At 39.0% G+C, this 13,479-nt stretch overlaps 1 protein-coding gene across 26 annotated transcripts in view; it reads left to right on the forward strand.

Annotated features, from left to right (window-relative positions):
• The window catches only part of USP54 (ubiquitin specific peptidase 54), a 121,075-nt gene that overhangs the window by 73,007 nt on the left and 34,589 nt on the right, over positions 1 to 13,479 (forward strand). For all 26 annotated transcript variants that reach the window (XR_009053693.1, XM_057734662.1, XM_057734654.1 and 23 more), the window contains 5 exons: positions 9,946 to 10,080; positions 11,999 to 12,112; positions 12,251 to 12,333; positions 12,778 to 12,883; positions 12,995 to 13,141. Coding sequence is in view for 25 of the 26 variants with exons in the window: in XM_057734662.1 (XP_057590645.1) it covers positions 9,946 to 10,080; positions 11,999 to 12,112; positions 12,251 to 12,333; positions 12,778 to 12,883; positions 12,995 to 13,141 (585 nt within the window). In the remaining variant the exon portion in view is untranslated. The remainder of the gene's footprint in view (positions 1 to 9,945; positions 10,081 to 11,998; positions 12,113 to 12,250; positions 12,334 to 12,777; positions 12,884 to 12,994; positions 13,142 to 13,479) is intronic.

A 13,479-nucleotide genomic window follows, 5' to 3' on the forward strand; every position in this document is an offset into this window, starting at 1 on the left:
AGAAGACTGCTAAACTGTGATTCCATTTATATATAAATTCAAAACAGGCAGAACTAAATAACATATTGTTCAGGGATACATACATGTGCTAAAATTATAGAGAAAAAAGGAATGATTTTCACAAAATTCAGGATAATGGTTACCTCTGGAAGGTGGAATGAGGGACATATAATAATTTGTGAAGTCTCAAACTCAGTTTTTCCATTTTTTAAATTGTGTGGTAGGCACATGACATTTATTTATTATTCTTTGGCTGTATATACACATCACATTTGTTCCTTATTTGAATGATGATTTTTATTATAAATAAAATCAATCATTCTGGAAAGCATATTAAAGTACACAGAGGAAAACTGAAAATAGCCTGAATTCTACCACAGAGATTGTCATTTCTCTTTATGCCTCCTCTCCGATCTATAATATTTGTAGTAATAAGTCTTCTGCCCACTGTTTTAGTAAAAAGAGTACTTTTTTTTTTCAGATCCTTAAATTGCCTTTCCATCTCTAGCATCTTCCTAGTTCATTCGTTCTAACCAAAGACTACCCTGGAGTGCTATTTTGAAGTTACTCCCTTCTTATAACCTTGAAGTGGCTCCCAGTTGTCTCTTAAATCACTTAAAAAAGCAGGATTACGGACATTTAAAAAACTAATTTCACACTTCCTTTTCCCTTCCTCTCCTTCCCCAGGCACTCTCCATTTCAGCTATGATAGCAGATGGTACACTTACTAGGCCTGCCTTTTAGACATTGCTCTGCAGATGTCATTCACTTTGCCTGGATCCCTTGGCACCCAAAATAATAACATAACAATAAAAAAAAACAATAACACATCCTTTTAAACCAAACCACATCTACCTTTCAGAACTCTTTCAGAAATATATCGTCTTCATGAAGTTTAAAAATACTGTATCTACATCCATGATTGACTTAACGGTGTTTAGCATGGCTGAGTGGGTTTCTAGGAATGTGGCCCAGCTTTTCTTCTTGGTGTTCCTCACAATGCCTGGACCATAATATAAACATAATTTTTCTGGATTCATATAGTCTTTTAGTTTTTCTTGGTATTTTAGTTATGGAGTTTTGGGTATTGCCTTTTCCTTTTCTTTTTCTTTCTGTCTTTTATATTCTCCCTCACCCTTGTCCTATTTAATAGAGATTTTCATATTGTGACTTTTAGTCTCATACTTTTTTTTAGTAGGTCTAGTAATCTAGATGTTCATGCCTCATTTAGTAAAGGAAGGGTGAAATGTGGTGGGGGGAGGAGAGGGGGCAGGGAGGGGAGTTGGTGGTGGGAAAGATCTGCTGATGGAAGAAGTGAAAGCCTGGGGTTCTCTCAGCATAGCAGTTATTTGGTATCCTGCGGTTAAGTTACATGTTAACTTTGTGGTGTCCCAGTGTGGGTGCAATTCTACATATTTTTCTCTGTGGGTGTAATTTTATATATTTTTTCTCTGCCTCCTATTTAAAATTTAGAGGAATACTTGATGAGGCTAATAGGAATTCCTTTTTGCTGATACTTCATGACCTGTTTGTATTCTTTAATGCTAAGTTTGATATGTAAAATTCTTATTTCTTAGATTTTTTTAAAACGAGAGATTCTAAAATTCCTGAATTTGAAGTGCTCTGCAAAACTTGCCAATCCTTTATACAGTCAGAATTCTTTCTGTTAGAGCATAATTGCTTATCTCCAGAACCTACTATTAAGGACAAAAAGAAACACAAACATGTTCCTCGATGAGTCAGAATCTAGCCAACTTTCTGTTAATCTGATGTTTGGATGAAGGATTTGCCCTTCCAAGTCTGGCTGAAAGATATGTATCCCTGCTCTTTCTCCAGTTGTTTACTTTATCTAGCACCTTAAAACTACTGGCCTTATGTGAATACCTTTTGGATCATGTCTTTGTTTAATATTTTTGTTTTTTTCTTCTGCTTTATGAATGTCAGTAGTCCTGTGCCTTGTGATCTTCATTGGTACCATAGTATATGTTATATCTAGTACTTTTTGGTGGTTTGTACACAATATTTATGATAATCCATTTCTTTTGGTCCTATAAAATATACTGTTTTTTTTTTCTGTGTTACTTGACACTAAGTCCCTAAAGTAATTGCAGCCTCAAAATCTTGCATGCAAATTATTAATAAAGAATTTGTGTTAGTTTGTCTTTCTGTTTACTTTCAACCACAGTGCCTTTCAACTCTGACTTAGCAAATAGAAGAGATTTGTGTGCTGATTACCCTGTCCCTTCTAAAATACCAAATTTATTCCCATCTAGTATTATTGAAAGATTTTTTCCTGACCTAAACTGTCGTCATGCCTATATCCCAGAGCTCTTATTTATTATTCATATTGAATCTGTTCTTACACCTCGGCCCCCAGGGTATGACTTTACTTTGGTATTGGTTTATTTATTTATCTCTGTCCAGAGGAGGAAATCCGTCCTCTGTACTTAGTATGCCACAAAGATTTTGTTCTCCTTCCAGGGATTGTACTAGAGGCTTTGCAGTGCCAGGATGTAGGACAGAGTGTTTTTTGTTATAGGCAAAGAAGAATGCTGCATTGAATGATTAAATCCAACAAATCTTCTCAATTAGTGATTTTTTTTTTTTTAAAGAATGTTAGTATAAGGCATAAAAGCCGGGGAATGGTGTGGTGATGGAGGTAGGGAGGGAGGAAATATGTTTTTGTATGTAGGGTGCCGTGGAATGTAAATCTGTATCTGTAGAGCAGTAAGACTGTTGTGAAGGCGCAGGAAGGTCTGCGTTCTGCTGATAGCCCACTTTGTTAATTGGGGGGAAATCTGAGAGTTCAGGGAACAAATCTCTCAATTTTTTTTTATTGTGTACCATGTAGCTGTTCCTGTGCTTGGGACTGAAGCATAAGCATATGGGTTAAAGTGGTATAAGGAATTACAGTTTGGCCATTTTTTTTTTTTATGTAGCTTGTAGGAATGGAAGGTTCTTCATTGTCCTATAGTTATGGCCATTATCAAAGAGGAGTAAACCCATTATCTTATCCTGGACTGACTATTTAAGCCAGGAAATTAGATTTCTAGTATGTTACCTGGAAATTTTAGCTAGTATAAGTAACACTCACATAAGGAAGATATGTCCTTATGTCAAACGCACATATGTGTTTGAATTGAACTTCCTTGTTTTGCTTTTCTATGTGATATGAACATATTTGTGTGGTCTTTTGGTAAACTTTTCTTAGTCTTAAAGTTGTATTAGGCATACCTAAATATTCTTGACTACTTTAACATTGACATAACTTGGATAGTGTAAAACTCAGGCTCTTATCTTTTTTAAAATTCTGGAGTTCAGAATTTTACATGGTATGTCAAATAGAGGGGTATGACTACAAGGAAAAATATAGTAGGTCATCATGATTCTTTCCAGAGTTTATGGCAGAACCTAAAACTTATACAATCTCAAAATCTTTGTGCATGTCCAGAAGGGTACCTCTTTTTATTTCCCCTGTGGTTTAAGTGGTTATGATATTGATTCTCCAAATTTGATTGGAATACTGTTGGTAATCTATAAGGGCCTACTTTTTTTTTTGGCTGCGTTGGGTCTTTGTTGCTGCGCACGGGCTTTCTCTAGTTGTGGCGAGTGGGGGCTGCTCTTCATTGTGGTGCACGGGCTTCTCATTGCGGTGGCTTTTCTTGTTGCAGAGCACGGGCTCTAGGCGTCTGGGCTTCAGTAGTTGCAGCACATGGGCTCAGTAGTTGTGGCTCGTGGGCTCTAGAGCGCAGGCTTAGTAGTTGTGGCGCACAGGCTTATTTGCTCCTCAGCATGTGGGATCTTCCCAGACCAGGGATCGAACCCGTGTCCCCTGCATTTGCAGGCAGATTCTTAACCACTGTGTCACCAGGGAAGTCCCAGGTCCTACATTTTTGATTTTGGCAAAAATCAGCAGATTGACTGTTATATTTTTATAAATCTCAATAGTAGTTTATGATTTCCCACTGAAAGCAATACTATTCCCTGGGTGAATTTGTCCTGTCTCTGCCTCTGTGTCTATCTGTCCGGTGTCTTGAGGTCTTATTGTTTCTATCTGTGTCTCTGCCTTTGTGTGTATGTGGGTGTCATTTTTGCATAGGTAGCAGGAATGGGTGTGAAAGGTAAGTTTATGATGATCTTTTACTTCACCACTGCAAGTCCAAGGTATTGGGTTATGAATTGAGTGCAAATAAAGCCCTAAACTCAAGGGGAGATATGGTATTGATAACTGAATTTAATTTAAAGGGACTGATATAGGATATGTGAGTAATTTTCTAATTAGGAAGCCTAGAAAGTAGGTATTTTAAGACATAAGGTTAAAGAATCCCAAGAGAGAAACTGGCCAGCTGTTCTCTGCCTTCCCTAAAGGTGGAGCAAGAATTTCTGTTAAACTGACTGGATACCTTTTTCTGAGTGTGGTAATGCTATTATGTTTATGTTTTAAACAAAAAGCATTCTTATTTTTTAGAGGCACATCCTGAAATATTTACAGATGAATAATGCCTGGCATTTGTTTCTAAGTGATCTGGGAGGGAGGGGTAAGTGGGTGGGTTGTATATATAAAACGAGATTGGCCACAGGTCGATAATTGTTGAGGATGGATGATAGGTACATGGGAATTTATTGTGCTATTTTGTCTACCCTTGTATGTTTGGACTTTTGTGCAATAAAATGTTAAAAATCCAGTGTTACTGTTTCAGGTGCCAAAATGGTAAACATTTCAATATTCTTTCCCCTCTTGAAAGAAAACATTCAACATTCTTTTGAACATACAAAACTAGGGTGAACGTTCTCTTTTCCAGCAGTCAGTGACTCTCAAGGAGTAGCTCCTTTACCTTTCTTTCAAAGGGCTGTGTTTACAAACAGGCTCGATTGGCCACATCCAGGCTTATGATTTATTTAGGTCTGTGATTTCCAGGAGGTGTGAAAAAAAAGGGGATAGTTGTGAGAGCCAAAATGATAGATTCGGGAAGCTCAGATCAAGAAGAGAAACTCTGAGAATTGAATTAGTAGCAGTGTATAACATGTGTTATACCTTTGCAGAAGGTTTGCTGGACACCTCTCAGGGATGAATTGGACTGCTGACTGGAGCACTTTTCAAAGACCATGGGCCCATAAAGCATCAAATTTAGTGACAGCCCTTTTCCTTGACCTGTAACATCTCTACTCGTGACTTCTTTTTGATGCAAAGCTAGGAAATTCTGAGAGAGAAATAAACAGCTGTTCCCTGCTTAAAGGCAAAGTCTGTGTCTTAGGGGAAAAAACCCCCAACAACTTAAGTAACAGCTGCATTTGTAGATGCCAAAGCACAAAGACTTTCTGTCTTTATGGCACTTCTATCTTATTTACATGGTTTTTACTAATCCAAATAATTACATGCTCATGTGGGTAGAATTGTTTGCTACTTGATCCAAGAGAGTTGGGTGGGGAAGCACCTGCTTTTAGTCATTACAGTCTTGTTGCTTTTGCACTGCATCCAAGAAAATAGTTAACAAACAAAAAGTAATTTGCCTTTTCCTGAGAATGAAAAGAAAGGCCTCTTTGGTTTCACTCTGTGAACAAGAGCAGAGAGAAACCTCAAAGGTGGGTTTTTTATTTTAAAATTGAAATGACCAGGGACCCCACAGGGGAAAATGATTCCTGGGTTTTGGTTCTTCCTGCCCTTTCTCCCTGTCTGCCACAGAACCCAGCAATTGGAAGAATACCAGTTTTTGTTCCTTATTGGTGCTACCACCTGTTCTTATTGCTGAACTAAATGTTCTTGGCTTTCTTTGGTGTGAACAGGATCTCCCTCTGGGAAAGGTGGGAGGAGGGTGAAAAAGGGAACAGGAGGAGACCCATTCCAGCCTTCTGCTCATGTGAGAGGGACACACAGGGGTTAGTGTGCTGCCCTAACAGAGGGACTTTGTGCTACAGCTTCTTCCAGAGCTGCGGCTCACAGATGCATGCTAGGCAGGCTCAGGCTGCTTCATCCCTGATACACTTGCTTCTTCCTAACAATAGCAGAGCAAGACTGATAACCATAATTAAAATATTGAATAAGAAAATAAAGAAGTTGCAGACAGAGGCTATTCTGAATACATTCAGATATACTCAGTGTGTATGGAGAAAGCTGTCTGTAATTAAGAGATTAAAAAAAGAGTAGCATGGAGATGATGCCACTGAACACAAGAGCCAGATCTGTTGTTGCATATCCACTGTGGGTGCAGTCAGAGCTCTGGCTCTAAGTCTTTCTTTCTCTGTGCTGAAACCCTTGTTATCTAGGTCATGGGAAATCTGCTTCTCTTGAATACAAACAGCAGAATAGAGAAGAATTTCATCATTCGTACCAAGATCTCAGAGACTGGGGAGGTAGCTTGAGGTAGAAGCCTTTCTGACTCTCAAGGCCCTTCTTCACACATCAGTGGCAGGCAGTGATCTAAAATGACCCCCAAATAGAATGTTAATAATAATAGTTAACACTTAGATAGCACTTTCATACTGTCAGACTTTAGTCTGAAATATAAGTAGAAAGATAACTTATTTAATCCTTAAATAATCCTAGGTGGGTTAATACTATTATTCTCTTAGAAGAGAAAACTGAAGCCTAGAGAAGTTAAGTAGCTTGCCCAAAGTTATATAGATGGTAAGTAACAGGGCTGGGACTTTGAACCCAAATAGTATGGTTCCACAGTCCATATTCTTAACTATTACTCTATGCAATCTCTCAGTGGAGCTCTCTTCTTTCTCAAACAGGGTCATCTGAACCATAGAACACAGAACGTATCTTGACTGACTGTTTTTTAAACTCTCTCAGGGATGGTAGCATAACTAGTACTATGCATAGGAGAAAAGTTACTTCATTAGGAACTGTTGATGCCTTAGAGTATTAAGGCTTAATTCTTGGAGAAACCCGGTTGAGAAAGACTAAAGGGCCTGTAGCTTGCATTTGTTGTGTTTCTACAGAACTATCCTGAAACTAATTTTCCATTGGTTTGTTTTGGAACTGTTTTTGGACTCTGAACAAAGGACCAAACCTCATCCATCACTTGCTCTAGAGGTAGAGCCTTGTCAGCATTAATGTCTTACCATTAACAATTGAGAACAGCAGCAGGTTGGGATATGATAGTAGTTACCAAGTTTTGCCAAGCTGAAGTGACTTCCTCTCAGCATATCATCAGGTGTTCAGATTACCATGTGCAGAAGCAGCCACTACTTCTTTTCCTACCTTCCTTTTCCTTTTTTCTTCGCATTTCCCCAGGTTTCAAAATCCCATTGGTCGCAGATATCCAGTTGCACTCTGGGAGTGTTTAACTGTGGACCTAAACCTTTCCTTTTGGTCTAGTTTAAGGAGTCACTGATACACATTCTTCCACTTCCAGCAATAAATTATGGAAGGTCTTGCCATGTCTTTACCTAATCTTATAATAGACTTGTTAAAACTTTCTAGGTCACTCCAAAATAACTTAAAATAATTATAGTAGATTTCCCCCCAGCGCCATGCTTATTAAATAATACTAAATGTATTTTGCTGGTACTGCCTCCTGCACATCATATGGAATTGTCTGTAGGAAAATAATAGCAGAGTACACAGTAAATTGTTCTCAAGCTGCTGTAGAGATAGATGTTCAATGTGTATGAAGTGGAGTGATGCTAGTAAGAGAACAGAGTTCTCTTGAAATTAGCAGAACAAGGTTTAGTCCCATTTTGCTTGAACCGGTTATATTACCTCAAGAAAAATTTTCGTCTTTTGTAGGTGATTCTTTATCTGCTTAAAAAAAGAGAAGGGAGTCAATATTTTCCCTTTATAAGATCTAACCATATAAAATCGTTTATTCATTCATCTAAAACTAGTTGTTTATGGCCTTTTACATGCCAGTACTATTCTAGGTGCTGGGAGTATAGCAAGGAATTAAAGGACAAACACTTCTGTCTTCATATTCTAGAGAGTGCAGTTAGACATAAATAAATAAAATGTGTGGTATGACTGCTGGTGAAGTTGCAAAGCAAAAAATAAAACAAGTGAGGGTGGGAGATTTAGAAAGAGTGGGTGGAGTTTGGAATTTTAAATAAAATGATCAAGAAATACTGTATTGAGAAGGTAATATTTGGATAACAATCTGAAGGGAGTGAGTGACTGAACTGCTGCAAGTAAAATGTCAGGTAAAATGAGGACCAAGAATTAGCCATTCTGGGTTGGTGGGACCTCCTGTTCTTAGCCCACGTAGATAGGTTTATAAAAGTGATCTCATTTCTGGTCTCATTAGTAAGTCTGAAAAGTAACCCTGGAATTTTTTTATGTGAATAAATTACTAATGAGGATTTCAAGCAAGTGACATTCTTTGGCATGTTTTTTTTTTTTAAGATTTATTTTATTATTTATTTATTTTTGGCTGCGTTAAGTCTTCGTTGCTGTGCACAGGCTTTATCTAGTTGTAGTGAGGGGGGGTTACTCTTCATTGTGGTGTGCGGGGTTCTCATTGAGGTGGCTTCTCTTGATGCGGAGCACGGGCTCTAGGCGCTCGGGCTTCAGTAGTTGCAGCACATGGGCTCAGTAGTTGTGGCTCACGGGCTCTAGAGCGCAGGCTCAGTAATTTTGGCAGGGATCCATCGGCCCAGGGATCGAACCCATGTCCCCTGCATTGGCAGGTGGATTCTCAACCACCAGGGAAGCCCTGGCATGTTGATATGTAACTTGTTGGGTGAGTTGTTTATCTGGGTGGTTTAATGTGGATCTGGGCCATGTGATGTCAAGGAGCACATTCTAAAATCTCTATAGGGAGGGTCCAGTACCACTTGAGAAGGACACCTCAAACCAGTTGCCACTTGTTGCCACTCTTTGTTTCCATTCTCTGGGTATCACATTCATCATTGTTTCAGATATAGGTAAAAATGGAAAAGATAGATACATTTAGTTACACCAGGATAAAAAACTGCTGCACTTGAAAGACACGGAAAGGCTAAAAGAAGGAATTTGCTGCTAGTAGTACTCACAGAAGACCCAGAAAAACTAAATGTAGTTAGAAAGGACTAAAATTAACCAGTCTGACTGTATTAATTGCTGACAGGATATGGGGAAATTTATTTATATTCATGCACTGGTAGAAGTTTAAGTTGGTATAGCCTCTTTATAACAGTAAAAAATTGGAGACTGCCAAAATGTCTGTCAATAAAGAAATAGATAAATAGATGTGATATAGTAACATGATATAATACTATGCAGCAGGGAAAAAGGATGAAATATGTGGGTAGCCAACCTCAAAAAGAATGCTGAATTTTTTTAAAAAAGTAAAGTTCTGTGTGGTACTTTTCACATAAAAGACAAACACACAAGCATACTATGTATTATTGAGGCACACACACACATACAAATATATGTAAAAGTATTAAAAACAGAAGATTGTGCAACAAACTCATGATAGTGAGTGGCTGGTCTTAAAGGGGACTCTGTGGGTTGAAAGTAAACATGATAGAATGTTTATTTATTGGTGTTAGACACATAGGTATTTGTTATATTATTCTTTTTACTTTTGGGTAATTTTACAGTAGCTAAACAATTTAAAAGAAGGGGGCCAAGTTCCATAGGGGCCAAGTTTCATGGGGATGAGCCCCAATTCAGTGTCATATAACTTGTCTTTATTTATTGTAGACCATCTACCTCTTTCTATATCAGAGGCAATGAGGTAACTGCACTGCATTAACTCATGACAACGGTCTCTCCTAACGTGTCCTTGATGGTATCACACTTGGATGGAACAACAAGGATCCTTATTAGCACATATCATGCCGTTTATTTTGAGTCTTGATTTTTTTACTTTTTCATTACTAACTGCAAGCATATCAGCTCATGGGAAGTACATTTGGCTCCATAGCAATAAGCATGGAGATGCTAGCATGACAGACTGTAATGCATAGAAGCTCAGTAACAAAATTGTGCTTTCCCCCTGTCTAACCTCTTCCCTACAGGGAATCTTTAACCAGTTTCAGTGCAGTAGTGAAAAAGTGCTTCCATCTGACACTCTCCGCAGTGCTCTGGCAAAGACTTTTCAGGATGAGCAGCGTTTCCAGCTGGGAATTATGGACGATGCTGCGGAGTGCTTTGTAAGTGCTGGCCTCTGGCCCTTTTTGATATGGGGTGAGACTGTGTATGCTCTCCATCAGGGACTGGCTACTTTACTGTGTTCCTGGTCTCCACAGTTAGAAGTAGGAATTCCCCTCGTTTCTCAGAGCTCTACATTGTTTCTGCTAATACAGTATGAATTTCGTAGTGGGTTTATTCTTTTTCCTTTAGGCTTAGAGTAGACAGTAGTTCTTACCTTCAGAGAAGACAAGGCTCATTAAAATACAAATTTCTGGGCCCAACTCTCTTGAATTTCTGATTCAGTAGGCCTGGAGTGGAGCCCAGGAATATTTCTAACAAGTTCCTAGGTGATGCTAATGCTGATGCTGCTGGTCTACAGACCACAATTTGAGAGCTCCTGCATTACTAAAGATAATTAAACAGAGAATAACTGAGTCCTTAGCACAAATGTGATATGCTACTTTGCTCCCAGTGACTTTTAGTAGATGACCCTAACTCTTCTCAACTCTGGGGTCTATCCATCAACCTTCAAAAGACTCTCTCTGTGCAACCATTAAACTATCTGAGTAATAGACATCCTATTATAAGGTAAAATATAGACCAAAATCAAAGGTGCCCTCGAGAGACTGGATCACTGATGTATTGCTGGTAGGAATGTACAATGGTATAGCCATTGGCAGTTTCTTAAAAGTAAACTTGCAAACTACCATATTAGTAGTTAGATTCCTGGACATGAATCCCAGAGAGATGAAAACGTATGTTCATACAAAAACCTATACATGAATGTTCATAGAAGCTTTATTTGTAATAGCCCCAAAGTAAAAAGCCACAAATACCACATGCTAATTCACATATATGGAATCTAAAAAAATGGTACTGATGAACCCAGTGACAGGGCAAGAATAAAGATGCAGATGTAGAGAATGAACTTGAGGACATGGTCGGGGGGCAAAGGGGAAGCTGGGACGAAGTGAGAGAGTAGCACTGACATATGTACACTACCAAATGTAAAATAGATAGCTGGTGGGAAGCAACTGCATAACACAGGAAGATCAACTCGATGATGGGTGATGACTCAGAGGGCTGGGATAGGGAGGGTGGAAAGGAGTTGTGGGAGGGAGGGGACATGGGGATATATGTATAAATACAGCTGATTCACTTTGTTGTACAGCAAAAACTGGCACAACAGTGTAAAGCAATTATATTCCAATAAAGAGCTTAAAAAAAAAAGCCCCAAATGCTTTTAATGGGTAGATGGTGAAACAAACTGTGGTACTTCTATACCATGGAATACTGTGCAACAGTAAAAAGGAATGAACTGTTGATTTATGCAACAACTTGAATGGTCTAACGGGAGTTACGATGAGTGAAAAACTCAGTATCAAAAGGTTGTGTACTATATGATCCCATTTATATAACATTCTTGAAATAATAAAATTACAGAGATGGGACAACATATTAGTGGTTGCTAGGGGTTAGGGTTAGAATTGAATGGATAAAGTTTTAAAGGAATAGCAGAAGGGAGCTTTGTGGTGATGAAAGAGTTTTATATCTTAATTGTGGGAGTGTTTACATGACTACACATGTGATAAAATTGCATGGAGCTACACATACACACAAATGAATGTATGTAAAACTGGTGAAATCTGAATAAACTCTGTGGATTTTATTGATGTCATTTGTTGGTTTGTATATTGTACTATAGTTATTGTAAGATGTCACCTGTGGAGGAAACTGGGAAGGTACGTGGACCTCCTGTATAATTTTTTGGAAACTTTCCGTGAATTTATAATTATTTCAAATTAAAAAATTAAAAGAAAAAACAGAGGTATTTCTACCTCCAGGAGGATTGCCGTTTCTCTGAGTAAACTGCCAACAAATTTGTACTTTTGTTTGTTAAATATTGTTGATATACTGCTTTTGTTCCTTCGCTATTAGGAAAACCTCCTGATGAGGATTCACTTCCACATTGCTGATGAAACCAAAGAGGATATATGTACTGCCCAACACTGCATCTCCCACCAGAAATTTGCGATGACCTTGTTTGAGCAGGTGAACCTTATCTCTATCCCCATCACTTCTTAGACCTTTTCTTCAAGAACACTTATCCTAGGATGTAGGGTGTCAAATGGGTGCCAAAACAGTTAATGACTGTGGCTGCTGGTTTTGCTTTTTTCTCCCCGGGCTTAGTGTGTATGTACTAGCTGTGGCGCCACTTCTGATCCGCTGCCTTTCATCCAGATGGTGCATTATATCTCCACTACTTCCCTTTGGTGAGTCTTACAGGGTTCTCTGTTTGTATTCTTAGGCACTCCTTCAGTTGACTGGGTTTTAACTGAAGGCACCCAAATAGCTTGTATCCTTATTGCTGAGTCTTTGCTATATTGTAGGAACTCAGAACAAGAATTTGAAAATAACCTTTGTTCTCCTTCTTTCCTCTCCCATCACCTCCTCTTTTCTTAGTCTCAAGCTCTGGCCAGCAAAGTGGGAGGAGGAATGGGGATTCTATGAACTTTGGACTTGGGCACAGGTGGGCACAGGCAGGCGCACTTACTCTGGGGGACACTAAGACTGGTCAGGATGAGGGGCTTTGGCATAGTGGGCAGAGGAAGAAAGTCAAACATGTGAGTTAGGAATTTGCATGAATGATTTATTTGACTTAGCTATAACTCTGTAGAACTCCCAACATCATCCCCCTTCAATCTCCCATCTCGAAGCAATCAGGCTATTAGTATGCTGGAAAGACGAGAAAAACCCTCGCCAAGCATGTTTGGTGAGCTGCTGCAGAATGCCAGCACCATGGGGGATCTGCGGAACTGCCCGGTGAGTTAAGTCAAGGGGAGGGTTCAGAGTGGGGAGGGGAACCTGGGATTAGTGGAATTGAGGCAGAGCCACTGGGAAACATGTCAAACTACTCTTACATATGTATTTCAGAGCAACTGCGGAGAGAGGATTCGGATTCGCCGTGTGTTGATGAACGCTCCACAGATTATCACAATTGGGCTGGTATGGGACTCAGACCACTCAGACTTGGCAGAGGATGTCATTCACAGCCTGGGCACCTGCCTTAAGCTCGGTGATGTGAGTGTTCATTACCTTTATCTCTCACTTGGAGTTCTTGTATCTTAGTATTGCTGGCAGTGAACTGTGAAGACAAAGGTGTATCCTAAATGACAAATATTAAAGAGTTTTGAACAAATATATTGTGTGTATGTGTATACATACATGTGTGTGCATGTACATGCTCACATACCTCCTTTGCATAGGTGGCAAAGAATGAAGATATGGGATGATCTTGGCTTTGAAAGACAGGATGGGCAGAGCTTAGCTACTGGTAAAAATCAAGTAATTCATGGAGTTATCATAAGCTCGACTTATTGTTAGTTAATACCAGTGTAGAACAGGGAAGTGTATTCAAC

Source organism: Hippopotamus amphibius, chromosome 5 (assembly GCF_030028045.1).
Source record: "Hippopotamus amphibius kiboko isolate mHipAmp2 chromosome 5, mHipAmp2.hap2, whole genome shotgun sequence".
Classification (NCBI taxonomy): Eukaryota; Metazoa; Chordata; class Mammalia; order Artiodactyla; family Hippopotamidae; genus Hippopotamus; species Hippopotamus amphibius.